This window comes from Corythoichthys intestinalis, chromosome 14 (genome assembly GCF_030265065.1).
Source record: "Corythoichthys intestinalis isolate RoL2023-P3 chromosome 14, ASM3026506v1, whole genome shotgun sequence".
In the NCBI taxonomy this organism is placed as follows: Eukaryota; Metazoa; Chordata; class Actinopteri; order Syngnathiformes; family Syngnathidae; genus Corythoichthys; species Corythoichthys intestinalis.
In genome coordinates, this window is record NC_080408.1 from 25717215 (window position 1) to 25742916 (window position 25702).

Below are 25702 nucleotides of genomic sequence, written 5' to 3' on the forward strand. Positions count from 1 at the left end.
TTTTATTTTATTAACAACAACAACAACACAACAAAATAAACAATACAAACACAAAAATCCAGACAATACTAATACAAACCAAAAAACTAAAGAACACAAACACAAATATTCCAGGGGGTATAAACATACCAAACATTGCATATCAGAGAAAAAAAAATGAATAATACTATAATCAACTATTCACAAAAAAGTCGTAGCTGTTCACAAATATCAATTATTTTCTCCGCTTTCCTATTCTTTGATTTTTTTTCAACAGATTTATGTAGCATACCGTTTCATTGTGGAAGTGAGAAAAAGATGGTAACAGCTTGCTGAACTGGATGTACAATTTTGACAACAAAAGTAGATTAACAATAAAAATATCTTCATTCCTGATCTTTTTATAAAAACAAAAAATGACAGTTTCTCATTTTAGCTTGAAGTCCACATGTAGATTCCTGTCAACAAACTTACAAAAATCTTTCCAAAATTTGTTTGAAAAAGAACAAGTCCAAAAAAGGTGCTGAACTGTCTCTGGATGATCTCCACAGAACGAACAGTTCGTGTCAATGTCCCTCTTGAATTTTTTCATGTAGTGATTTGCAGGATAATATCTGAATAATTTTGAAAGAGACTTCTTTGACTTTATTAGTCAACAGGAACATGTTGGGGACAGTCCATACCCTGGACCAAATTATAGCTCTTGCACTCCTCTTTAAAAGAAACTGCTGTATTTTAAGCCAAAACAACTGTTGTGTTTGATAGATCAATTTGTCTATATGCTGCCATAGCAGATTCATGGCGCATTAAGCCCCCGAACTATTTGTTCGTTTTACCCTGAAAATCCCTGTTTACAGACGTCGGGCAACCGCTTTTGTCTCAACCCAGAAATAAAACGAAGGTAATTAATTATATTTATTATTCAAAATGTCTGTCGTTTTTAGCTTAGAATCATTAATCGACGTCTCATATTTCGTTTAAAAAAAAAAAAAAAAAAATTAAAAAAATTATTGTCACATATTTTAAACTTTTAAACAAATTATGTCACATTGAAAAAAAGTGTAAGTCACGAATATCTACCTCATTATTATCGCTTAATTGTATATATATATATATATATATTTTTTTTTTTTGTTATTGTCGCAGTTTCTCCGATATGTTAGATGATAATCAATCCAAACGAAGAAAAACAGAGAAAAAAACGTTTAAAAGGATACATATATGAAAAAGAACATCTGGACCACTCCTTGATGTCTGCGATTTCTGCATCACAACCCTTGTTATATTACCATGTTTTACCCATAAAATCCCCAAACAATCCAGCTGTGGCCATTCACAGCTGTCTTGACACTCAGTGATACATGCTACATGGAGTTTTTGGATTGAAACAAGGTAAGTGCGCGATAATATCTCGTTAAAGTCATGGCGTCTGTAATTCTGCGCTCACGTGCTCTCACCTCCAGATAGGGTTTCGCTGTTTAAGAAACTTTTTTTTTTTTAATGCCCTCCTTTTCAAAATTTTTCTTCCCCCAGAAAATTGAGATTTTAAGCTTTCCAATGATGTATATTACACATGCATATCGGACAATTTTGAAAGTTGGCTAAATTGGGTTTCTCAGAGCAGAACTTCAAGTCACCTAATTGTTTTCCGCCATATATTGTGACGCCTAAGTCAGTTTACATTTCATAACCAATCGAGGCTTTAGGTTACTGTAAAATGTAACTCGTGGCAAGCAGGGTGGGTGCATAAAAAATAAAAAGGAGCAGAGGTCCACTTATGCACTTTTATTGTACAAAAAAAATAATCAGATCCAGCTCAACCACTCGTCACTCGGGAGCACAACGGTACGCGCACAAGCGCTCACCATGAACTCCAACAAAAATGTGAGTAGTAATAAAAGAGGAAAACTATTTAATATAAATAAAGAGGTGCCACTGTGTGATGGATGTCGTTAGGAACAGCAAAGGTGACCGTTACAAAAAGTTTAACATTTTTTTTAAGTTTCTAACACTTAGGTGCATATAGCTCTCGGGATTGGGTTGTCAATACTTACAGAAATAATTTTCACAAAATGTTTTTCATTATAGTAAAAAAAGCTAAATATCTTTATTTTCAGCAGGTTGTTCATGCAATAAAAGGAATTTTTATTTTTAAAAAATTAAAAAATGGTATAGTTAGAAATTATTTCACAAAACTATTTTAATTGCAGTCTTGAAAAACGTATTTAACAATTATTTACTGCTTTCCCCCCCAAACCATTTCCATTTTTTGCACATGTGCTTTAGACGACTTGGAGAAAGTGCTCTTGACAATGTTGAGTGGTGTTGTCTTTCCACTGAGGTAGACCTTATTGAAGGAGGTCAGTGGCCATATCAGTTTCTCTTCACTTGCATCCTCTTCTTCCTTTTTTACCAGGGTGCATGAGTAGGCAAATATGTACCCTGTCATGAAGGCATCGAATCCGGCACGATGTGTGCCCGACTCCGCCTTGTTTTCACTTGTTCCGGTGGTCATCTCTGTGTTTGTGGACTGTAACTTATCCTCGCATATTCTGTCATCGTTGCTATCTCTTTTCAGATTTTCTCCTTCATGCAGTTCTGTGTTTGTATTACCGTCTTCCAAATCTGCACTTTCCAGACACCCTTCAGTCACCACTTGATGGCTCTCATCTGGATTCATTTCCAGGTGAGGTATTTTATTTTGAGGAGCACCTTCCGAAACTGATGAGTCATCATCTAACTCTCCTTCTCTCTTTTTCTTCTTTTGACGCTTCCTCTTTTTTCTCTTGTCATCCTTGGATTTATCATCTTGGAGAATGATAAGGTCAGTGTCATGAGAGAAAGGGCACTTTGTGCCTTTTGAACACCAACCAAACGCCTGCCAGACAAACAGAGAGAAAAGTTCGGGGAAGGAGAGGTTATAACAAAAAAAGATGACCACCTGTTCTCCAACTGACCACAATCAAGTCATAATCTGGATTTATTTAAAATAATACATCAGTTCATTTGAATAGCTTTTATGACAGAGATTACTCGAAAAGTATCTTTAAATAGTATATTAAAAGTATAGCTTACTACCAGTGTTGTTAATCTTACTTCTAAAAAGGAAATAATTACAGTTACAAATTACTTATCCCAAAAAGTAATTGCGTTAGTAACTCAGTTACCTGAATGTAAGAGTAATTCGTTACTTGGAAAAGTAACTGGTGTCACCTTTCTTTTTTTTTTTCATTCAAAAAAAAAGAAAAAAAAAACACAGTATCCTTTGCTGTGTTTTAAAGTCATTTATTGTTGTGAATCAACCGTTACAGCTTTTAAAATTGCTCCCGTTTTTGCATTAGTTCCTTTCTGTCTTCTTTCGACATGTGAACGTTTTAAAACTGTTTTATCATTTAAAGATAGATTCAAGTCAAGATTTTTCAAATTTAGGAGTATTTTAGATAAAAAGCTACTTAGGTTTGCGAGGACGGTTCTCTACAACAGAGCCTTCCTGAGAAGTCTACTGCTTTAAAATGGCGGCTGTTTACTAACACCGCCGTGTCTGTCATTTCGCATCTAGTTTTATATACATGTGATAACTAGCATCATACGGTACCATCATTCGGGCGTAGTTTGTAGGCTATCAGCTACAGTCAGGTAATATTGGAGCCACCTAGCGCATCGCGTTTGCAACGGCGTCACAACTTCCTTCCCTTCTCCCCACTCCTGCTCTGCTCTCTTGTCTCCTTGAGTCCGTGTCTCTGACTTTTCTCGCGTCATTCAACCAACGTAGTAATGCACGCCTTTACATCGACAGTAACCGTAATGGCGTTGCCAAGATGAGAAAAGTAATTAATTAGATTACTCATTACTGAAAAAAATAATGCCGGTAGTTACGCCGTTATACTCTAACGCTGTTATTGACAACACTGCTTACTACTAAGAAAATTGCTGAAATGACTCAAATGTGAACTGAACAATACTGTAATGTACATTGTTAAAACCTGGAGATAGTTTTGAACAAGGATAAATCCAGAAAGAAAAATAAAAGGTTCATTTGTGAGAGCACACGTAAGTGTAAACTTAAAAGATTAGAACAGAGGTTTAGCTCTTTAAAGAACACACATTTCATTGAGACCCATGGGCAGGATGGTTGGACAATAATCTCAGACTATGCTCCAAAATAATTGATATAGTCGAGTTGGGACGGAATTATATCGCGTGATAACATCATACCTAGTGACAACTTAAAAAAGCATTTACAATGAGAATCTTTGGCATGGAAAGACATAAATGAAAGACATCCTACTGGGACGTTCTGCAATATTATAATAAAGCTTGAGTGATGAACTCAACAGAGCCTTTTAAGCTTCATTTATTTAAGTTTATTTGACACTCACCGAGAAAGACTGGCAGATGTCTGCCTGCACTGAATGAGGAGCTCCAGTTGGACAGGATCTGTAGTCCACATAGCTGGACATGGCACCAGCATACTGACAGAATTCCAGGTAGACACGACGACCATTCTCAACAGAAGACTCATTTCGACTGTTATCTAGTTTACTGTAAGGAGCAGAGAAAAATGAGGGGCAATCTAATATAATAAAGACAAAAAAGTAGGACTTCACATTTGCTCTAGCATAAGCATAAAGAAAGAAAAATACACACCATTTTTTATAAGCATATTCTAGATATGAGGCACTGAAGCGAAGGTCGAATTCTGTGACATATTTAGTGTCAAAGAGGCCTGCAGGAAACATCTCTGAAAGGTCGGCTGTGAAGGTGGCTAAATGATCTGGTAGATGTGCATAGAAATTCTAAACAGACACAATAAATAGTAAGAAAAAGGGGGAAAAAAGTCAGTAGTTCTTAATTTCTAATAAAGCAGCCAAATCATTGACAGCCAAACAACAGTTCTGTTTAGAGGTCTCTCAAATAAATGAAGGTAATATCAACACACAAGACAAGAACAAATGAGACTGTGAGCATAAACAAATATACTACCTGGTAGAGGAAAGCAATGTCAATGAGGCCATTGTGGAGCACCAGAGGTTTTTTTGCACGAAGTAACTCGGTAAATAAAGCTCGAATATGAACACCCTGGTTGTCTGACCCACCCTTTCAAAGCAGAGAAAGAAAGCAGAACCAATGAGCACATAAAAGGAAAGTCTAAATTGTAATTATAATGTGAAACACCATCAAAACATGACGTTGTCTCAAAATAAATCATTGTCTTTTAATTTCAGTGTACAATAAAATACTACAGGCAAAATGAACAACAATAGTAATAATCGGGAATTATAAGATAATCGTTTAATTGATTATTGAAATTGTAATTTTCTACTTTTGTAATGCAATATAGTTTAAGGTATGGTAAATCAGGAACACACGTGGCATACACATTCTGATGAGACCGAGCTTCACTACGATTCCAAATGGTATGTTTGGCAACACAGCTTGATTTTGGTTAAATGACAGCAAGATGATGGGAGACAAGTTTGCTTTATAGTGAAGACAATTTGACAGGCTCAAACAGGATAAATACCTTATTATTGCCCTTGTGATATGGGATCCCTTCTGCATACTGCTTGTTGAAGTCAAATCCATGTTGGACAAGGAACTGCACTGATTGAGGCTCGATGATGTACTCCTCTGAACATAGTAAGGTGAGGTTATACACCTGAACAAGGTATGTATCGGCTGCCTGAATAAATAGGAACAAGGGCAGATTTTGAAGTTTTAACATGATCAATGATTCAGTCTGCTAGAGATATGGTAATATACATCCAAAATGTAAGACCAACATATGTATGTCACAGATTAGAATTTCAATACAAAGCAAATGTAAAATACAACATCTACACCTTGTTGCTCAACTTCTTGAAGCAGGCAATTCCCAATGAGAGGATTGAACGAGAGCGAGCTGCATGACAAATGGCTTTATACCTGTCTTCTATTGACCTAAAACAAAATATTTAAGACAATTAAAGAAGGCTACAAAGAATGAGTTCTAGTAAGCTTTTAACTCACGCTGCAAGCAATGACGCTCTATTTCCGAGGCCACTGAGCTCCTGTAACAGTAATTTAAAAATAATTAGGGGTTCATATATGTATGTCTTTTAATATTTACTACCCAAGTAACGACAAACTCAAATTAACAAAGAAAGTTATCGTTCTCGTACCGTATCAACAGCAACGAAGGAAGATGTTTTCAGAGCCACAACCATTGCCGGCCAAAGTTCTTTGAAATTGCCATTGTGTACATCAATAACAGGAACATCGAATGATGATGTCATTTTAATTCTATTGTAGTAAAAAATGCTAAGTGTGAGAAGCCGGCGGGAAAAGAAATGTTGATGTTCATTCACCCTTTACTTGTGGTAGCTGAAAAATTGTGTTGATTCCAAACTGCTCTCTCAGAATATATGATGCGATTACCTATTGTGTAATAATAATTGTCTAAACGTGCAAAAGAACCACTTTAACAAGTGCCAAATATAGGTAAGAATCGGCAGACAAACATGATGACAACGTGCTTCGGAATTTCGGAGGTCCTATGAAATATCACATAAATAGAGAGAGAGAGAGGAAAATCCGAGTCGGCGGCGTAAATCATAGGCGGCCATTTTAACGCAGTGGATTTTGGCATGCGGGCTCTTATGCAGCCAACCTTAGGTCTCTTGACCTTAGGTGATATTCTAGACTAAAATACTATTAACTCGACTAAAAACAAACGGATTTTCAAACGTTTTCGTTTGTGACAAAATGTATTAATGTGGCTATGAATCATAACCTATGATTCAGACAGGCCGTTTAAAAAGTGTATTATTATTTTTACGTGTTATGTTGATTTACTGCATCTCTGAAGTTTAATAAAAAAAACAAATAATTTGATAATCGGTTAAAAATTGAGCCATTTATAGCTATTTCAGTGTACACACTCCATTGACTATAATGTTATTTTATAGCAAACGGCACTGATACAAAATGGCCGACAAGTAATAACAGCCGTTCTTGTTTAACTCACAGCACTCATTAGTTATCTATGTCTATGGCCATACACGTACAAGAGGATACGATTCAGCCTGTTTTGCTGGCACCATTTCCCCCCTGAATATCATCTAGAAGTTAAATATAATTTCTTAATCTGCGCAATACAATATACTACACCTGTATTAAATCAAACCTTATTTAATTCTTATTACTTTTCTGACGTTATTTGTGGCGGTGTTTTTTCTTTTTATTCAGGCGTTCAGTGCGGGCATATACATGACGTCATATTTTATCCATCAAGGTGGCGGATGCCATTTTGGCTCAAACAAAGTCAGAAACATTTAGTTAGATGGAAATATTTTTGTTTTAATTGTCTTAATATCGCATTAATAATTTACCGAATACCCCTGTTAAGTGACTGACCGAATGTTTGACGAATTGAGTTTTTTTTCCCGATTAAAACGTCAACATTTTATTTCCACAAAGTAATGATTACCTCTTTGCAGCGCGTCTGCCAGTGTAACAACCTAATAACATTGACGTTGTCATATTTTTTCTGTGTGCAATGGGCGGATGCTCGGCTCCTAACTGTTCTAATTCAACCAGCATAGGAAAACAGCTATTTAGATTCCCCAAAGACCCTGTCAGGAAGAAGAAATGGGTTGTGAATTGCCGACGTGACTTTGAGCCAACTCCACATTCGAGACTCTGCCAAGTAAGTACTATAACTGACAGTCTTTTGGTGGGGGAAACATACTGTATATAGTTAACGTGGGTAGTACTGTGGTGTGTGTATTTCATAGAAATACGTTTTTCTCTTCATAATCTAGGACCATTTTGAGGAAAGCCAGTTTGAAGAGTTGGCGAAGTCTCCAGCTGGAGGAAAGAAATTGAAGCCTAATGCCATCCCAACTCTCTTCAATGCTGGGGATCCTCCATACCCTGCTGTTACAGCTCCATTCATTTTACTGCCCTTGAAACCTGAGCTTGGTAACTTCTACTGCATATTTACTGAGCTACATTTAAGTAAATATTTTATCTTTGACTAATGACCAGTGGCCTGTACTACGAAGCCGGTTTTCTGGCTCATCAGGGTAACTTCGAGAGTAACTTCATCACGTGCAGCCTAACTTCCCAGCTAACTACAAACGGTGCATATATTGAAACTGGGGAATTTTGCCATGGCAACATACACCACATGTCAAACCTGCTCGTCTCAGAATTAGATCTTGCTTAACCCCAGGTTTCCGATTAACCACGCTCGATTTAAACAGCACTCCTCCGTGGACGGGTCCTCATGACAATGACAGCGTACCTGGACGACCTGTACGACATTGGTGTGTGGATTGTGAGGGGCTCTCTTCGGAGGGCACGAGTATTTAGAGACCGCCAAAATCCGCTGGCGTACCCGGACGATGTTCTCCATGAAAGATATAGACTTTCAGCTGAGGGAATTCGTTACCTGTGCCAGTTGATCGAGGCGGACATCTCTAATGTAACCGGCCGAAGTCAGGCCCTCACAATCGAGCAGAATGTGTGCCTGTCCTTGCGCTATTTCGCCAGCGGACAATATATGTATTCCATTGGTGATGCTGAATATCTGAGTAAGAACACTGAATGCCGTGTGATTCAGAAAGTGGTAGGAGTGGGGTATGGAAAGGCTTCAAATTGATTGTTGAAGATGATATACAGAAACCTGTGTCAGCTTCGCTGAATGTACAGTAAACGAATGTGGCGCTTTGCTCTCATTCGAGAAATATATTTAACGAACTTTTCCAGTGTTATTTCGTTGTGTAAATGCATTTATAATAAACATTGAGAAAACGTACGTTTTTTTCTGCCTATTTCAAGAGATTAAAATCAATGTCAAATCCACTGATAGAACAGACACACAAATATAAAAGATATAAATGTTTATTGAATATGCATCTTACAGTCTTGTTTAACTGTGAGAATTCGTTACAAAAGACGGGCTTTAATTTGTTATCATTATGCACAGGCATCGTCACTAATGTGGTCACACAAAATGCAACCATGTATCGCATTCCCGCATTTCCTTCTTCTCCTGAGTCCTCACAAAAATAACATAAAATTGCGGGGGGTTTCGGGCTCGGGCCTGCAAATCAAGTAAATTGATCGGCTCGAGACAGCTTGGGCTGGATTTTTTTAGGCCCGATCTAACCTCTCCACCGAAGATGTTCAAAGGACATACAGTGGGGCAAATAAGTATTTCGTCAACCACTAATTGTGCAAGTTCTCCCACTTGAAAATATTAGAGAGGCATGTAATTGTTAACATGGGTAAACCTCAACCATGAGAGACAGAATGTGGGGGAAAAAAAAAAAACAGAAAATCACATTGTTTGATTTTTAAAGAATTTATTTGGAAATCATGGCCCATCGACAGCTCCAAAACTTATAATTATTAAGGATGTAACAAAATGTGAATCTTAAGCTCACGATAATGGCAGTTTTAATCACACAGTGCGATAATTATTGTGATATCGTGGGATAGCTCAGGGTATTGAAGATGTACGATATAGATGGGGCGAAGCAACTAAATAAGGTATATGAAACTTTTTTTTTTTTTTTTGCTGGTTAACTGCGTACTTCTCCAATAGTTTAGATGATTTTTGTGCATTTTCCACAGGTTTTTGTGAAAAAGACATGTTCATATCATATAGACTACATTTCTATCCATTCAACCAATCTGTGTTTACTTTCATATACTTCCAAAACAGTTTTTTTTCATGTGCCTATGTATATAGCTGACACTAAAATACTTTTCAGGCAGCAACGACTCATGATTGTAAACAAAGACAAAACATGATATTGAGAAAGTTTTAATATTGTGATGTCATATTATTGTGACTAGGGATGTCCCGATCCAGGTTTTTGCACTTCCGATCCGATACCAATATTGTTTTGCACTTCCGATCCGATACCGATACTGGCCGATACCGATACCGACCTATCTGAGCATGTGTTAAAGGTTAAAGTTATTTAGCCTCCTTACTTAGTTGTCAGACTCATGTTGAAAAAGGTTTTAGTACTCTTGATAACAACTAGCCAGCTGAATTAGGTGAGTTTGAATAACACACAACGGTTGGTAACAAGAAACTGACCTGTTTATTCAGTGACAAACACAAAACATTCTAAATAACAAACAGAAATGGCATAGTCAGTCAGTAAAACGTGCAAATAATATTGTAAACTGTCTTAAAAAAAGCAAAACACACCAACAACCTCAGTGGAAAATCCCCCAAATCCCCCAAGCTATCAGATGCTTTTAATGTTTCATGCATTAGTTACAAAAATTGTATAAAAAGCCTCTCAGGTTTAAATAAACGACTATTTCAGTATCAAGTTAACATTTTAAAACAGTAAATAAAATACTCAAGTCCCCATTCTGTATCAGCAGCTTTAAACTACATTCAATTTATTTAATCTTGCGAATCAACTGTTAAAGTTGTTAAAATTGCTCCCGTTATTCCATAATTTCCCTCTGTCTACTTTCGACATGTGAAAGTTTTAAAACTGTTTTGAAGATAGATTCAAGTCAAGATTTTGCCGATTTAGGAGTATTTTAGATAAAAAGTTAATTAGGTTCGCTTGGAAGGTTCGCAACAGCCTACTAGGGAAGTCTTCTGCTTTAAGATGGCGGCTGTTTACTAACGCATCTGGTTTTCAATACTTCAATGTTGCTAACGCAGTCGAGGCTGTCGTGTAGCATCTGGTTCTATATACATATGATATCTATTATCTCTAGTAAAACGACGTTGATGTAGTTTGTAGCAGCTGTCAGCAGCAGTCAGGTATTCTTGTGTTTTTTACCCAGCGACATGAGTTGAGCTAAAGCCGTGAGTTGAGCATTGGCATTACCCGGGTCTAAGACAAGTTATGTTTACTTTCGGTACGCAATGCCGTCAGGTTCTCATTGTGTCCCGAAGACCGCGCAGTGTATTAGTTCCGCTTTACTTGACATATTTCCATCCATCCATCCATTATCTTCCGCTTAGTCCGTTGACATATTTCAGTAATCGGAATTTGGATGTTTGTGAATCGTTCTCGAATCTTCCACGGCCGAATCGCGTGTTGGATGGTGCGTCTTTACTCACGTGAGATAATGGCTCGTCATCCAGAATGAATTCTTCGGCAATGGCTGTGGGACTGTAGAGTGCCAGTTTGTCACGCACAGCAAAAGTTTCTGCCAGTGTTAGTTGCGTAGGACCTTTCTTTTTGTCTTCGGTTTTCTTAACATTCTCCTCATATTGTTTGTGGTGGTATTTCGCTAAATGCTTGATTAGGTTGGTCGTATTAAAACTTCTTACAGCTTTACCACTACGCTTGACTTTATTGTGGCATATGTTGCTCTCTGTCTCTTCGTCTTTGTCGTCCTTTAAGGGGAAATGATCCCACACAGCTGACATTTTTACCGATAAAGTCTCTCGGCAAATTGAGAGACGGTAATGTAAATGATGTGTGTTGAGGGTGTGCCGTAAAATGCGGATCGGATTTTAGGGAACCGAAGCAAAAACTGGATTATGTAAATCGGTGCGCTGGAAAACCCGGACCAGACTTTCAAAAAAAAAAAACTGGATCGGAATTTTTCCCGTGTTCCGATCCGATACCGATGTGCATTTTTTTGCCCATATCGGCGTCCGATTCAATCCAAATATCGGATCGGGACATCTCTAATTGTGACATCCCTAAAAACTGTGTGTAAGTGTGTATTCTATATATCTGAAACAGTGTTCCTTATATACACAATAATGTGCAAAGCATTTTGCTATATTTTGGCACGCTGAATATTTGTGGCACACAACAATTGAGAACATCTTTGATGATTTGAACTGAATAGAAGCTGTCTCAAAATGCCTTAGTGCAGGGGTGGGCAATTAATTCCACAAAGGGCCGCAGTGGGTGCGGGTTTTTGTTCATACCCATCATGAGGACAGCCTTTCACCAATCTGGTTTCCTACAAGTGCAATCAGTTGATTGCAGTCAGGTGCTCCTTGTTTCCACTGAAACCTCATTGGTTATACTGTGTGTGCTGAATCAGTTGGAACAAAGACCAGGACCCACTGCGGCCCTCGAGGACCGGTTTGCCCACCCCTGCCTTAGTGATTTCTTTTGATGGGCGACCGTCGCGCAGTTGGTAACTTGAGTTGTCCTGGGTCCGAAGGGTCAGCAGTTCAATTCCTGGCTACAACTGCCCACTGTTAAATTGCCCTTGGGCAGGGCACTAAACCTGCCTTGCATGGCAGCAGCATTATTGTGAATGTGTGCGTGAAAGGGTAAATTTGTGCTAATGTAAAGTGCATTGGGCATTGTAACAATGTAAATAAATGCAGTATATAAGTACTCTCCATTTACCTTTGCTTAAAAAAAAAAAGAATTACTTTTGAACGGTCTGCTGTCTTACCTCCCGTCTTCATAGAAAGTTTGTGTAATAGTGTTGTGGGACCATCAGAAAAGGAAGCAAAATACTTGAATGTATGATGTCTATCTGTCTATAGTGGAGAAGGAACTGAATGTTGGTGACCATGGCTATGCTAGACGCACTCCACTGCTTGGCCTTGAAGAGGAAAATGGAAATAGGACAGCTGTGGACCAGCAGTCCTGCACACAATGCCACCTGCTTAAGAAACAACTGGAGAAAGAGATGCAGCACACAGTGAGACTGCAGAAGGAGGTAAGGTCCCATTTTACTGTAATGGTTACTGACTGGCCTTATATGGGAGTGGGAAGATATATCGATTGGTTAGATAGAAGTGGGCCTGTATAATCAGTCTGGCATGAACCTCAGCAGGACTTTTGGCATAATGACAATAAACAGCTACACAAAGCTAGCGTATAGGTTGATGCTTAGTTACTAAGCACAAGAACCTCACCTACCTGGTCTCTTGCGTGACCCATTAGCGCATGTTTGGATGAAATACATGAAGCTCCACCTTCGAGGCTCCAGTTGCTTCTCTCATTGCCGCTTGAACCGTAATCAGCAAAATTTTTCAACTTTAGTGTGCGAAAACCACAGTGACACCTGTGAGGAACACACACACACACACACAAAATCCTGGCTAGCCTAAATTCTGTGTAAATTCCCTGTAAAGCTTAGAGCCTATGAGTATAAAATGAGGTTTATTTATTTGCAAACAGTAGCATACCAATCAGATGCGTCCGGCTGTTCATTTTGCTGAGAAGGAATGTTTGGCTCGACTGTTGCCAATTTACATGAACACTATTACAGTTTATTTTAAGTCGTGTATGAAATATATAACTTTTACAAATCAACTCAAGGTAAAATTGTTGCTTGAATGTGGGTTAGAATGATACCACATGCCTGAAAAATAGGAAATAACCCCCCATTTGAAAAAAAATAAGGTATGTAATGTACAGTATGCACATTTGTCCACCCTTGTGCTAATAGGTGTATTTAAAATTTAAATATATAATCATTTTTGCATTTAATAACAATTTAAAAAGTGATTAATCATGAGGTAACTATCGGCTGTATGCAATTAATGGCGATTGAAAATGTTAAGCGTTTTTACAGCACTAATAACAATACATATTATTTGTATAGTCATTGTAAGTAAAATATAGTGACAAAAATGATTTATTACACAGCTTTCTGACTTAACTATAGTCTACAACATTATCGATTATCAGACTGGTTGGCAACTGATTTATTAATCGGTTTAACTGCAGCCTTATTAAGAAGCTAGTTTAGTCAGTAAGATGTCCAAAAATTGGCAAAATTGTGAATTGTTGTTTTCCAAAGTAAAAGCAGAGTTTTGTTCATGTCCTACTTTGACTTAACAAAAATATAATGAAGAAATTTGATATTTACAATTGAGAAGTTATATATATATGTTATAATTTCAAGACTTTAGACATGTTCAAGGTGAAGAAGGTCCTAAACAATTAATTGGTTATCAAAATAGTTGTCGATTAATTAATTAATTGTTCCGCCTGTAGTATATATATAGTTACTATTATTGTTATAATATCATTGGTCTGGTTAAGTGTTCTTGTTAATTGAGATAACTGTTGATAGAAGAATAACAGATGCATCATAACAGTGACGATGGTTTTCTTCATATCATATCTTTTTTTTTTTTTGTTTGTGCGTGTCAGGCAGAGGAGATGAAGAAACGTCTCTACCGGCTCGACCGTATTGAGAAGGGACTCCAGAACTTTCTATATGAGGACCAGATCCGTGCCCTGTCTCTCACCAAGCGATCTAGACGAGCTGTGTGGTCTCCGGAAACTATCCTTAAGGCCAGAAAGATCCGAAGCGCAGTTGGTACCAAAGGCTACGAATACCTGAGAGAGCTAGGTTATCCGTTACCATCATATCGAACTCTATGTAATCGCCTGGAAACCAAAATAATGGTCACGACGGACATGAGCTGCGAAGAACTAGCAGAGTTGGGCCTGGGACTCATGGCCAACTGTGACAGCCCAACAGGTGTTGGAGACAATGATGAAGAAGACCTTCTAGGTGTCTTGTCCTGATCAGTGCTGCTTGTTTGGCTTTTAAAACAATATAAGTGATCGCTTTAACAGGCTTTGCTTTCCTTAGATATATCGGGGGGGAGGGGGGGGGGGGGTTGTTTTTTAAATTTGCCACACAACTTTGCTGAGCAAACCTTGAATGTACCATACTGAGGTGATGTTGAGGCTTGAAAATTGACAAAATGAGCGGTATGACCAGACAGGCCTTGCATAGAAAACTAAAGGACATCAAATGAAGACAAAATGTCTGTTCCAACTTTATCATATAGCCCGTTCAATTTAGGCATTGCATGAACCATAATAAGGCAGGAATTATTACATAATCCGGTTTTTGTCTCTGTTGTACCCCTAAAATGTTCTACAAGCATGTATAATATTTTTTACACATTAGGGTGAATGTAATTATGATGCTAAATGTAGGCAGCAGCTTTGTTTAGTAAGTAGGTCTTCCCTTTTCCTTTTAGTAAAGAATGAATGTGTAGAAGGACTGCCACTATCACAGGGGCTGACAGGGTTACCAAGAATTTAAGCAATGCGACAAAATAAAACTTATTATCACAAACACATACCGTCCCCACCAAAAGTATTGGAATGGCAAGGTCCTTTGTTTTTATTGTATGCTATAGACATGTAGGTTCCAGATCAAAAGATGAATATGAGACTAAAGTTCCAAATTGTGGCTTTTATTTAATGGTATATACATATAGATGTATTAAACAGCTCATGGCAGTGCTCATGGTCTTTATATACTGTATATGTGGCCTGCAACAAATGAGTTTGACTCCTTAAAATGTAGCATGCCTCCTAAGACCTTCTTACAGAGATAGAAGGGAGAAAAATCCCAGGATACACACAAGCGCAAAAGCATTTCAAATAAAGATTGCAACACAGTCTGGTAAAGTTAATATTTTGCAGGCTTGTTGCAGTTATTGCGAGAAATGTTTTTGCTCACTTCATACGTGGGTAGCTTCAAACAAAAAGTAATCTGTCAATAGATATTCATGTTTATACCATGAAATAAAAGCCGCGCTTCTGAAACTTTGCCTCATATTCCTCTCTTTCCCCACTTTGGTCCGGATTAGTTTTGCCTACCCTGCCCTAACACAGAACATACTTTATAGTTATATATATATATATATATATATATATATATATATATATATATATATATATATATATTCTGGTCCACAGTGAAAAGTTTTCAGTTGAATAAGCCTCCTAAACTGTGTTTCCGCATTCCACCCCATGTTCATTCATTTCAAGTACATACTGTATACTACAGTACTAGTATATGCTATATGAATGGTTTTGTTTTGGAGACTAACTAGCGACCAGACTTCTCTCCTAAGTCAGCTGAGATAGCTCCAGTTTACCTGTGACCCCATAAGGAGTAGAAGCAATTCATAAACTTAAAAAAAAAAATAAAATAAATAAAACAACCTTGTGATGGAAGTGAATAATTCTGGCAGACTTTAATATAACATAAACATCATATTAGGGCTGCAGCTATCGATTATTTTAGTAGTCGATTAATCGATGAACTAGTTATTTCGAATAATCGAGTAATCGGATAAGGAACATGGAAAAATTAAAATACCTGGGATGAGCCTCAAACGTTATTAAAAAAAAAAAAAAAAGGAACTATGTACAGCAAAAAGAACAATTGGCTAGCAAAAGTCAGCTATATGCTTATGCTATAAAATGGTAACGTTTTTTTTTTTTTTTTTTTTTTCCAGTGGTTCAGACTCATCTTCCCACAACAAATGACAAAATATACCTATAAACTAAATTACGAATGCATTAAACATTAGCCCAAACAAAAACGTAGTTTACGTTGGTCTTAACAGGGAGCAGTCGGACTCAGCCATGTGAAATGAGGCAGACCAGAGGGCAGTGTGTCTACCCAAATCAATAAAACTAAATGTAAACACTTTCAAAATAAACCATTACAGCGCCACTCTAATTAAACGAATACTCGAAGCAACAAAATTGAATTCCAATTTTTTTGTCTAATCAAATACTCGAGTTAATCAAATAATCGTTGCAGCACTACATCATATATTTTGGCTTTGTGAACATTTTTTTGGTAACACGTTCATTCGTGTACTTATAAGCAATTTTTGGAACTGAAGTATTTAATTTTGAAATTTGTGACCTGAACTACTTAACATAGAAAATTAACTGTGTGTGCTTCACTGACTGTATAGTAATTATACTGAAGAAAGCGTAACTGATTGCACAGCACTATTTACTGTTAAAAATGCTTTCTGTCTGTGCAGGGTTTTTCACTTTGATCTTCTGGTGCTGATTGCCATTGATTTGGGCCTCTTGCTTTGTTCCAAAGATCAAACTGTGTAGGGTTTGAGTCACGTGGAGTTTGCCTCACTGCCCAATTTTTGTCACTGGGCTTGTAAATAATGTCGAGTTTGTAAAGTCAAAGATAGTACGACACGTGTGTGCTTTTCCTAGAGTTCTTGCCATAAACGGAGTTTAAGTGGGGGCCAAGGGGGCCAGGACCCCTGGTGGCCGAAAAGTGTATTTTATATGATTTTAAAATTAAGAATTTTCCGGTAAAATGTTGTCTATAAAACTTGTAAAGCAATAAAACAAACAACAAAAATGAATGAAATGAGCAAAAAAGCACCTTATACGGTCATTTGCTTTGCTTTGCCAAAACCACCCGAGGACCGAAGAAGCAAGATGGATATACGTAATTTTTTCAAACCCGTAATTTTTTCAAACCCAAGCTTTAAAAGGTGACAACAACTACTGAGCAAGAACCAAGGATTGAAAATGTGGACCATGAAACACTAGGGACCACCATCAAAATGGTGAGCAGAGTTTCAATTTGCCCCACTAAAGACGCCAATTTTTACAACAGAGCCACCACCAGTGTCTTGCCAATGTATTTACCCCTGTCAAAAATTCTCAGGGTGCGCACACACATATTAGTTATGAGTTATGGCGACTTAATAAATTGAAGCCAGAAAAGAACCACAGTTATACATTTTGGACATCAACGTTTATTAAACTGGAGAAACTCCATACAGGACTTGAATTACAGTAATAACAGTTATAGGTCATTATAAGAGTAAAACAGTGAAACGTTCCCTTTTTTTACCTTCAGTACGTATGTTACGTTATACGACAGAAAAAAAAGAGTTTTTTTTATGGATGGGCCATGTTTTAAAACCTCGTAGATAACTACATCATCAAAACACGGAAATCAAGCAAATCAGTGCAGCGCAGCGGCTCCACCCAGGGGACACAATTTTTGACGAGGGTAACTACATTGGCACGACACCGGCGGGCGTACCATATTCAATGGATGATGATCTTGGCGAAAAGTATAGCTGTCCTAAGCAGCCTGATTTAGAATTCCCCTCAAGAATGATGGGAAACATAAAAACACTAATTTTCATCTCATTATTATAAATATTCTTGTAAGTTAATTTTATTGTTGACACTGCATTTTGGGGTCATCAACTTGTTGTGACCTCAAAAGTCAAACTCCACCTATGGAGTTCTTGCGCAAAAGTTCCAAAAACAATGGATACATCTACTAGATTTAGTACATTGAAGCTTGTGGGTGGGTGGGTGGTTGGGGGGGGGCACAAAAGTGCACACCTGATTAAAAAAAAGAAAACTATTGTTTATGCAAAGAGACACACCATATTGACAATCTTTGTGTTCTCATCTAACCAAAGCTAAAAGGCCTGACCACAGTCAGTCGTTTTACCAATTTGCTGTACACAAGCTACTTTTAAACTTGTTTGAATGTTAAAAATGTGGTATGAACTTTGGACTGGGTGTTACATTGGGGATGGTGTTTCTCTCCACCTTCTGTTTGATCTGGAGGAAGAGTCCAGCCCAAAAGCTTTAAAAATCAGCAGAAGTGTAAACATCTCTTAGGGTCAAACAGACAGCAAAGATACAACAGAGGTGAGCTCATCCAGTTGCTATTGTTGGACTTTATCTAGATACATAAAATTATTATTTGTTTAATAGCAATCCAAATGTAAAGTACTTTTCATCAGTTATTTTTTATTTGAAAACTCCGTGTGTGTTTACAGTACACATGTATTACTCCTTGCAAAATGCTGCCACTTAATAAATCTAACATGCCTGGATTAATCATGTGCTCTTTCAGGCAGGTCTGTTTTGACAGACAGAGGGAACAATGTTCTCCCACCTGTTGCTGTGGACATGCATGGCCTTGCCAGGTCTGCTTTTAGCCTCCCATACCAGTCTGTTGGTCGAGGCAGAGGACGCTGGCACCAGGATCTGTAAACCTGCTCCCTATTGGGATATAAAAGGACAAGCACCCATGCAGGAATTACTGGGAAGTGTCGTGGTGGTGGCACTACTGAAAGCGAGCTGACAGTTTTGTCTCACTCAGGCCTCCAAGTACGAAAATAATGATTTTATGTTTATCAGAAAGAAGATGTGCTATGAAAACAGTGTCATAGAGATTATCAGTTCAAAATGCAACAACAACAAAAAAACTTTATCAACGTAACTATTAGCCCTAGCCATCAGACTTATATTTTCACATCAGGAAGTCAGATTTACCTGATCTATGTCATGAACAGGATACAAAAGGTACAAAGAGAATGGAGGATTCACAGAAAGGCAAAGAAATGGACGTAATTTGTAGTTGAAATGAAAAAATAAATCATTTGTGTTATCTTGAAGAGAACAGAAAGTTATATAAAAATACAAAAACGCTAAACAGATGGAAATGTGCAATTGGAAGTTAAGATAAAGTAAAATTCTGTTAATGAAAAGGTCATACTGTATTTTAGCTTGGTACTGCTGATTTCTCTAATTATGGTAATGCTAGCTTTTTTATGAGTAGTGTAATTGAGCCAAAAACAAGGCAAGACAAAACTGTAGCAAACTAATGACGAGTTGAAATACCCCAGATAGCAGACCGACGTTGAAAAGATGTTGGATCAACATTCCGCTGTCGTTCTTATATCGTTGAATCAACGTCACTTTTACACCCTCAATTAAATGTTGTTTCATCGGTGAAATCCTTACAAAACCTGAACGTCATTTCGATTATTAATAATATTGGAACAAAGCTGAATCAATGTTATGTTTTTGACCAAAACGCCCGTTCATACATAATTCAATGACTTTTCAATCATATTTCCTGGTCAATCTTAAATCAACAATTTGTCAACATTAGTTCATCAACTCTAAAACAATGTTAACCCAACCATCGCCTGACATTCCATAGAACAACGTTGTTTCAACGTCACTTGACGTCGAAAATTTCGATATCAACCATACATGATTTTGATGGAAAATCAACGTTTATTCAATGTCGGTCTGTTATCTGGAACATTACCTGAATATTTTCATACAAGGGAAGAGGCAATTCGTGCAAACATGAGAGAGTAAAAATTTAAGTGAAGCTAATAATGAGTTATAAGCAGGAAAAAATAGAATTTTTGTAGAAAAAATATGCAGCAGTGTCAATTATGGTTCTAAAATTACTTAAACAAATCAAAAAATGACGAACATTTGTTTTGTTTTTTTAATTTCTAATGTTGTCATTTCATTACTTTTTAGTGTAACATATTGATTAAACTCTTGATTTTGTTTGATTATAATGGCCAACATTCATAAGAAATATGAACTGAAACAGAATTGTCTTTTCAATTGAAAATATTGACATGAAACATTTTACGACATAATTTTCATATTGTAATTACAGGTAGTCCTGGGTTACGACATACCCGATTTACGTGATTTCGATTATACGACGCCAGAGTCTCATCCGCCATTTTGTCTCCATTTTTTTTATTTTTAGATTTAAGGGGTATTTTCGGGGTACTTAAAAGGTTAGTTCTGATTTACACGAAAATTCGGATTACTTTGCTAGCATAGGAACGGAAATCGTTCGTAACCCGGGGACTACCTGTATTGAAATTTGATTCTTTATTCTTATCTCTCAATCTTTAGAATCAGAGACCTGCGTGACAGGCTGAACCGGAGCAACCTGACAGAGGTGTCTTTCATGATAGTCAATGAGCGGGACTCTCTGTCCAGAGCGATGTACTGGGAGCTGAAGAGAATAGCGCCTCCTGAAGTTCCGGTGTACCAGCAGGCTCCCTTTCAAAACGATGTGTGGGAGGTCCTGGAGGGTGACAAAGATGACTTCCTTGTCTATGACAGGTAACTCAGCCCCCTCCTCACAAGAAACAACCAATATTCTTAGTAAGCTTGGCTTCACTGCATGAGGAAATTCGAAATGTCAAAGGTCATTTTTGTAGTCTAATGTTGGAGTTATTGTGTTTAACCAATTATCACGTTTATGCTATGTCAAGTGTTGTGTTACATCTTGTAAAACAAGGAGCAGACATTTTATGCTGAGTGAAATCTGATACTAGTGGCAGCCTTTTGTCTCATTCCTTGTATGCCAATGTTCCTGCTTTCATGTGTCTTAAAAAAACGTTATTGTTTGAGCCTTTGAGCTCAGAGCCTCTGCTCAGGACTCATTAAAAAGACAATGCCTCTTCTGAGTATTTTTCTATAGTTAGATTAGACATGAATTAATATTTAACCCTAACATCTGATGACGATATTTTGTCCAGGTGTGGTCTCCTCACATTCCACATAGTGCTTCCTTACAGTTTCCTGCAAAAACCTTATGTTGAGGCTGCCATCAGAGCTACCTATCTTAAAAACATCTGCAATTGTACTGTGAGTATAACCTTGCACCAGATTGATTGTTCCAATATATCCGTTATGACTGTATTCCGCATAGCAATCTGGGAAAGATCCGATTGAGACCTGTTCCAGAGCTTTCAAAAAACAAACTTAAAATAAATATAAATGGACAATGGCTTTTCTTGTCACACTCGCGAAAGCATGGTTTCTCAATTAAAAAATAAAAAATAAAAAGCCTTTTTATGACGTTCTTTGCTCCTCTTTTTATGAGGACATTAAGAGTATTTCAGACAAAATTTGGAACATTGACCGATCTACAAAAACCGCTTTGCATTCCGCCATGGTATTCAAGCAGATAGTCGCTTCCTGCTCATGTCTGCAGCTCCCTTTTCTTTCCTCGTATTGGCTCGCCATCAGAAGGCGACCATCCAAATTAAGCCACAGTATGACGTATTGATTTGAGGAAGAGCAAAAACATCGTTTCCCATCAAGAAAAGCTTTTTGTGACGTTCTTTCCTGTTCTTTTAATGAGGAAATTAAGTGTGTTTCCGTCAACACTTCAAGAAAATCTGCATTTACAGTTTTACAATTATAAATTGGGAATAAAGCGAATAAGTGACTAGCAGAGAGTGGTGATGTAGTGGAAATATAACAGTGCGTATATGACAATTTACAGTACTAGTGCAAATGAGAGTTTGTGCATAAATATTGTTGTAACAGTGCTATAATGTAACTGTGTAAATATTGCTTATGTACTACCCAGATTATGCAGTAACCACAGAGAGACATGTCTGAGAGCATATTACTTAGTGAGATGTATGTGACAATGTTATGGAATTAGCAGTGCAATGGCAGTGACAGTGCAAACTTGAGTTGAATATGGTGAAAGCTGACAGCTATGGTAACAGTGATACCCACCGAATGGCAACACTGTAATAAAGGTTAATTAAAAGAAAAATGAACCTGATCAAAAATGAGATATTATATTCGTAGCTCAGTTTTTAAGAGAAGAATAAAATTATGGAGCATTATATATAGGTCCACGGATGATATAAATATTTTTTGTCTTCTAACTTTTTTATTTATTTTTTAAAATTTCGTTCATTTGAGACAAAAAAATACATTAAATTTCTGATTTCAATCTACAACTAATTACCCATTGAATTTGGGCAGAGGGTTTTCGAGCTGACCACTTGAGCCAGTCCATGCTGATTGGCGGGTGCAGCAATTGCAGTCATCAACGCATCAGCCTATCATCCCATTCAAAATGTGTTTTCATTTCATCCCACCTGTCACATTAGATCCTGCAAAATCTAATGAGAATTACTAAAAGAGCTTTACCAAACTTTAGAAGTCAACTAGAATTCCGCTGCATCATGTTACGTGTTTGTTCTAAATTTTTGATCACTTTATTTAACTGAACAGTAACCCATGTGAGGCTGAGAAACCAAATCCAGATCAATAGTAAACTGTATCATTTTATCATCCTCAGGCTAATTTTACAGCAATGAATGGCATCATCACAAAAAATGATAACGTCAACAACACCATGGCTTTACCCAAAAATCAAGTGCCTAAACACCATTATGACCATTCTCATCTACCTCACGGCTACCAGAATCAATCACATCATCACCTTGACCAGAATACAACTCAAAGGCCTCTTCATCATCACCACCATCATCATCATCACCGCTATCATAATCCCAACTCTCATACTCCCTCAAACCACAGTGTCCATGCTGGAAATGATAATTAAGATTGAATTTTAGTTTATATTTGTTTTGTTAGGTTCGTATTTTCTCCCTCTGTGAAGAGGCAGTATCTTCTGTTCCTCCTTGTCTACTCACATTAATGAAGCCTACAGTCTCTAACCTGGCTACAGGAAGCTGTGGATGGATGTGTGTGGAGAGACAAATAGTAGATCTGAAAGTTGCTGTTTCTCAGAACTAGAGAATCCATTGCATTGATGCTAAGCATGTCTCTGTCTCTTTATTGATTAAATATTCTTTCTTTCCTGTTCTTCATAGATTATAATTACCTATCGTAATGATAACATTTATTATAGGCTGAAGGTCTGTCAAGACACCACCGAAGTTGTTCTTCGTTTTGTTGTTCTCATCCAATCTAATTTTGAAGTCCTACTCGTCTGTCACCCATGAACCGATTGTATTGAAACTTTTAAATCAGGCCTGATTAATTCATTTGTGACTCATTGGTGTCTTGTTTCCTGTATAATACAAATTTGCCAGTAGAGGGCATACTCATACTGCCTTTAGCCTGTAGTGTGCAGGAGCACACTAGTGCTTGATTTTACAGCACAGACGTACACAAACACTCAAAATTTAGTATGTTACTCATTTGAGTTCAGTTGTTTCATTGAGGTTGTGATTCCTTTCAAGAACCTGGGAGACAAGATGAACAGGTTTTAGTTTTTCTGATATTATTACTCGTATTAGTTATTACTTGCATGCAGGATAATAATAAATGATCATCATCCAGGTTCTAGATCGTATTTGTCAGACTATAAGGTGAACTAAAATTATTTTATTTTTCCCAAAAATTGACAGTGTGCCTAATAATCCATTGTGTTTTATATATGACTTCTGGTTGTGCCTAATGACCTCCCATTGTTGGAGGATGACTGTATTATATTGCTCTAGTAAAATGCTCAAAAAACACATTTGTCATTCATCAAACCAATAAATAAAACAATAAAATAAATCAAAAAAACAATTACAATTTTAAAAGATGTGACTGGACCTGATTGTCCGAAAAATAGGGTACATTATAGCCAATGTTTATCATTTTTGGTCTTTGTTTTTATCATACAAATACTAGGGCTGTCAAAATTATCGCATTAACGGGCGGTAATTAATTCTTTTATTTAATCACGTTAAAATATGACGCAATTAACGCACATGCCCCGCGCAAACAGATTAAAATGACAGCACAGTGCAATGTCCACTTGTTACTTGTGTTTTTTGGATTTTTGTCGTCCTCTGCTGGCGCTTGGGTGCGACTGATTTTATGGGCTTCAGCACCCATGAGCATTGTGTAATTATTGACATCAACAATGGCGGGCTATTAGTTTATTTTTTAAATGAAAATGTTACTTATTTTATTAAAACGAAAACATTAAGAGGGGTTTTAATATAAAATTTCTATAACTTGTACTAACAGTTATCTTTTAAGAACTACTAGTCTTTCTATCCATGGATCGCTTTAACAGAATGTTAATGTTAATGCCATCTGTTGATTTACAGTTATAATAAACAAATACAGTACTTATGTACCGTATGTTGACTGTATATATCCATCCTGTGTCTTATCTTTCCATTCCAACAATAATTTAAGGAAAAATATGACATATTTTATAGATGGTTTGAATTGCGATTAATTACGATTAATTAATTTTTAAGCTGTAATTAACTTGATTAAACATTTTAACCGTTTGACAGCTCTAATAAATACATCTGAACTTATTATTAATCCCTTGTTTTTGTTGTTCTTCTCAAAGAATGCTAAGGTACATTACGATATTAGATTGATTTCATGGAATTAAAAATCAAATATTACCAAGGTCTAAAATTGTTGTTATACTCAATAAGACAAAGGTTCCCAAAATGTATTCAGCTAAATAGGGTACCATAAAAACGTGTACAGTTTTGTATAAGTGTTGATAAACAAACATTTAATTGTAAGAAACATGACACACAAGCCAATCACATTTTAAATTCCACTTTTATCCTGCCCAGGGTTGTAAGGAGCTGGAGTCTATGCCAGGTGATAAGCAGACAACACGCTGAGCCATTCATGTGTACAATAAGAGGGAAGAATATTAATATAATTTCCATTATTTCTTTGTTAATAATGTTTTATTGAAATATGAATAGATCTAGAGGGGATCCCCCTCACACAGGAGATTGTGCTCCATATACTGTAGAATGTTGCACTGATTTTCGAGGACTCGCAAATTGATTTACACAGTAACATTCTACTAGCTAAAATGCATTACAGTTTTAAAAAAAAAAAAAAAAAAAAAAAAAAAACATCAACAAACAATAACTGTTTAGGTAACTTGCATTAATTTTAAAATAATTTGCAATATTTTAAGTACATTTCAAAAGCTGAGAATTTGAACACTGTTAGCTCATTCAACTGTTATGATGTATGATGTGTGCAACAAGGAGATTCCTGTATAGGCGAGACATTTTTGCATGGGCGGTAAATTCCAGTATGGGCGGTTTGCTCAGCTATTTCAAGTTTTTCCACCTCTGAATCTTGTGCAAAAAGAAACAGGTTGTACAAATGCACTTTGAAGGTTGATTATAGATGTATTCTACTATGGATATTTAAGCAAGCATCTAATGTGAAAGTAGTAGCCTAGAGAAGTTTTCAGTTTGGACTGTGAATGACAGAATGATCCCTTGATTGGCCATGTATGTTAACAAATGAGAAATTTGTCACGTGTAGTTGGTGTTACCACAACAAAATATAATACACACCTGTAATATGCACTGGTGTACCATAGGTCTGCATCACATTAT

General features: G+C 36.9%; 3 protein-coding genes across 3 annotated transcripts; 2 read left to right on the plus strand and 1 right to left on the minus strand.

The window, feature by feature from the left end:
* Positions 1-73: 73 nt before the first annotated feature.
* Positions 74-6514, minus strand: toe1 (target of EGR1, exonuclease). The gene is made up of 8 exons (XM_057857631.1): positions 6141-6514; positions 5989-6029; positions 5823-5919; positions 5504-5662; positions 4963-5076; positions 4627-4775; positions 4359-4521; positions 74-2857 (listed from the first exon to the last, which is right to left on the minus strand). The coding sequence occupies exons 1-8, from the start codon at positions 6252-6254 to the stop codon at positions 2216-2218; spliced, it is 1479 nt and encodes a 492-aa protein (XP_057713614.1). The 5' UTR covers positions 6255-6514; the 3' UTR covers positions 74-2215.
* A 729-nt stretch (positions 6515-7243) lies between these two features.
* si:ch73-382f3.1 (uncharacterized protein LOC100151273 homolog) lies at positions 7244-15604 on the plus strand. Its single transcript, XM_057857774.1, has 4 exons — positions 7244-7666; positions 7782-7941; positions 12470-12645; positions 14091-15604. The coding sequence occupies exons 1-4, from the start codon at positions 7517-7519 to the stop codon at positions 14469-14471; spliced, it is 867 nt and encodes a 288-aa protein (XP_057713757.1). The 5' UTR covers positions 7244-7516; the 3' UTR covers positions 14472-15604.
* A 2729-nt stretch (positions 15605-18333) lies between these two features.
* On the plus strand, positions 18334-23937 carry selenop2 (selenoprotein P2). The gene is made up of 5 exons (XM_057857879.1): positions 18334-18413; positions 18622-18878; positions 20445-20657; positions 21077-21185; positions 22645-23937. Exons 2-5 carry the CDS (start codon positions 18652-18654, stop codon positions 22909-22911), a joined length of 816 nt encoding a protein of 271 aa, XP_057713862.1. The 5' UTR covers positions 18334-18413; positions 18622-18651; the 3' UTR covers positions 22912-23937.
* The last annotated feature ends 1765 nt before the right edge of the window (positions 23938-25702 follow it).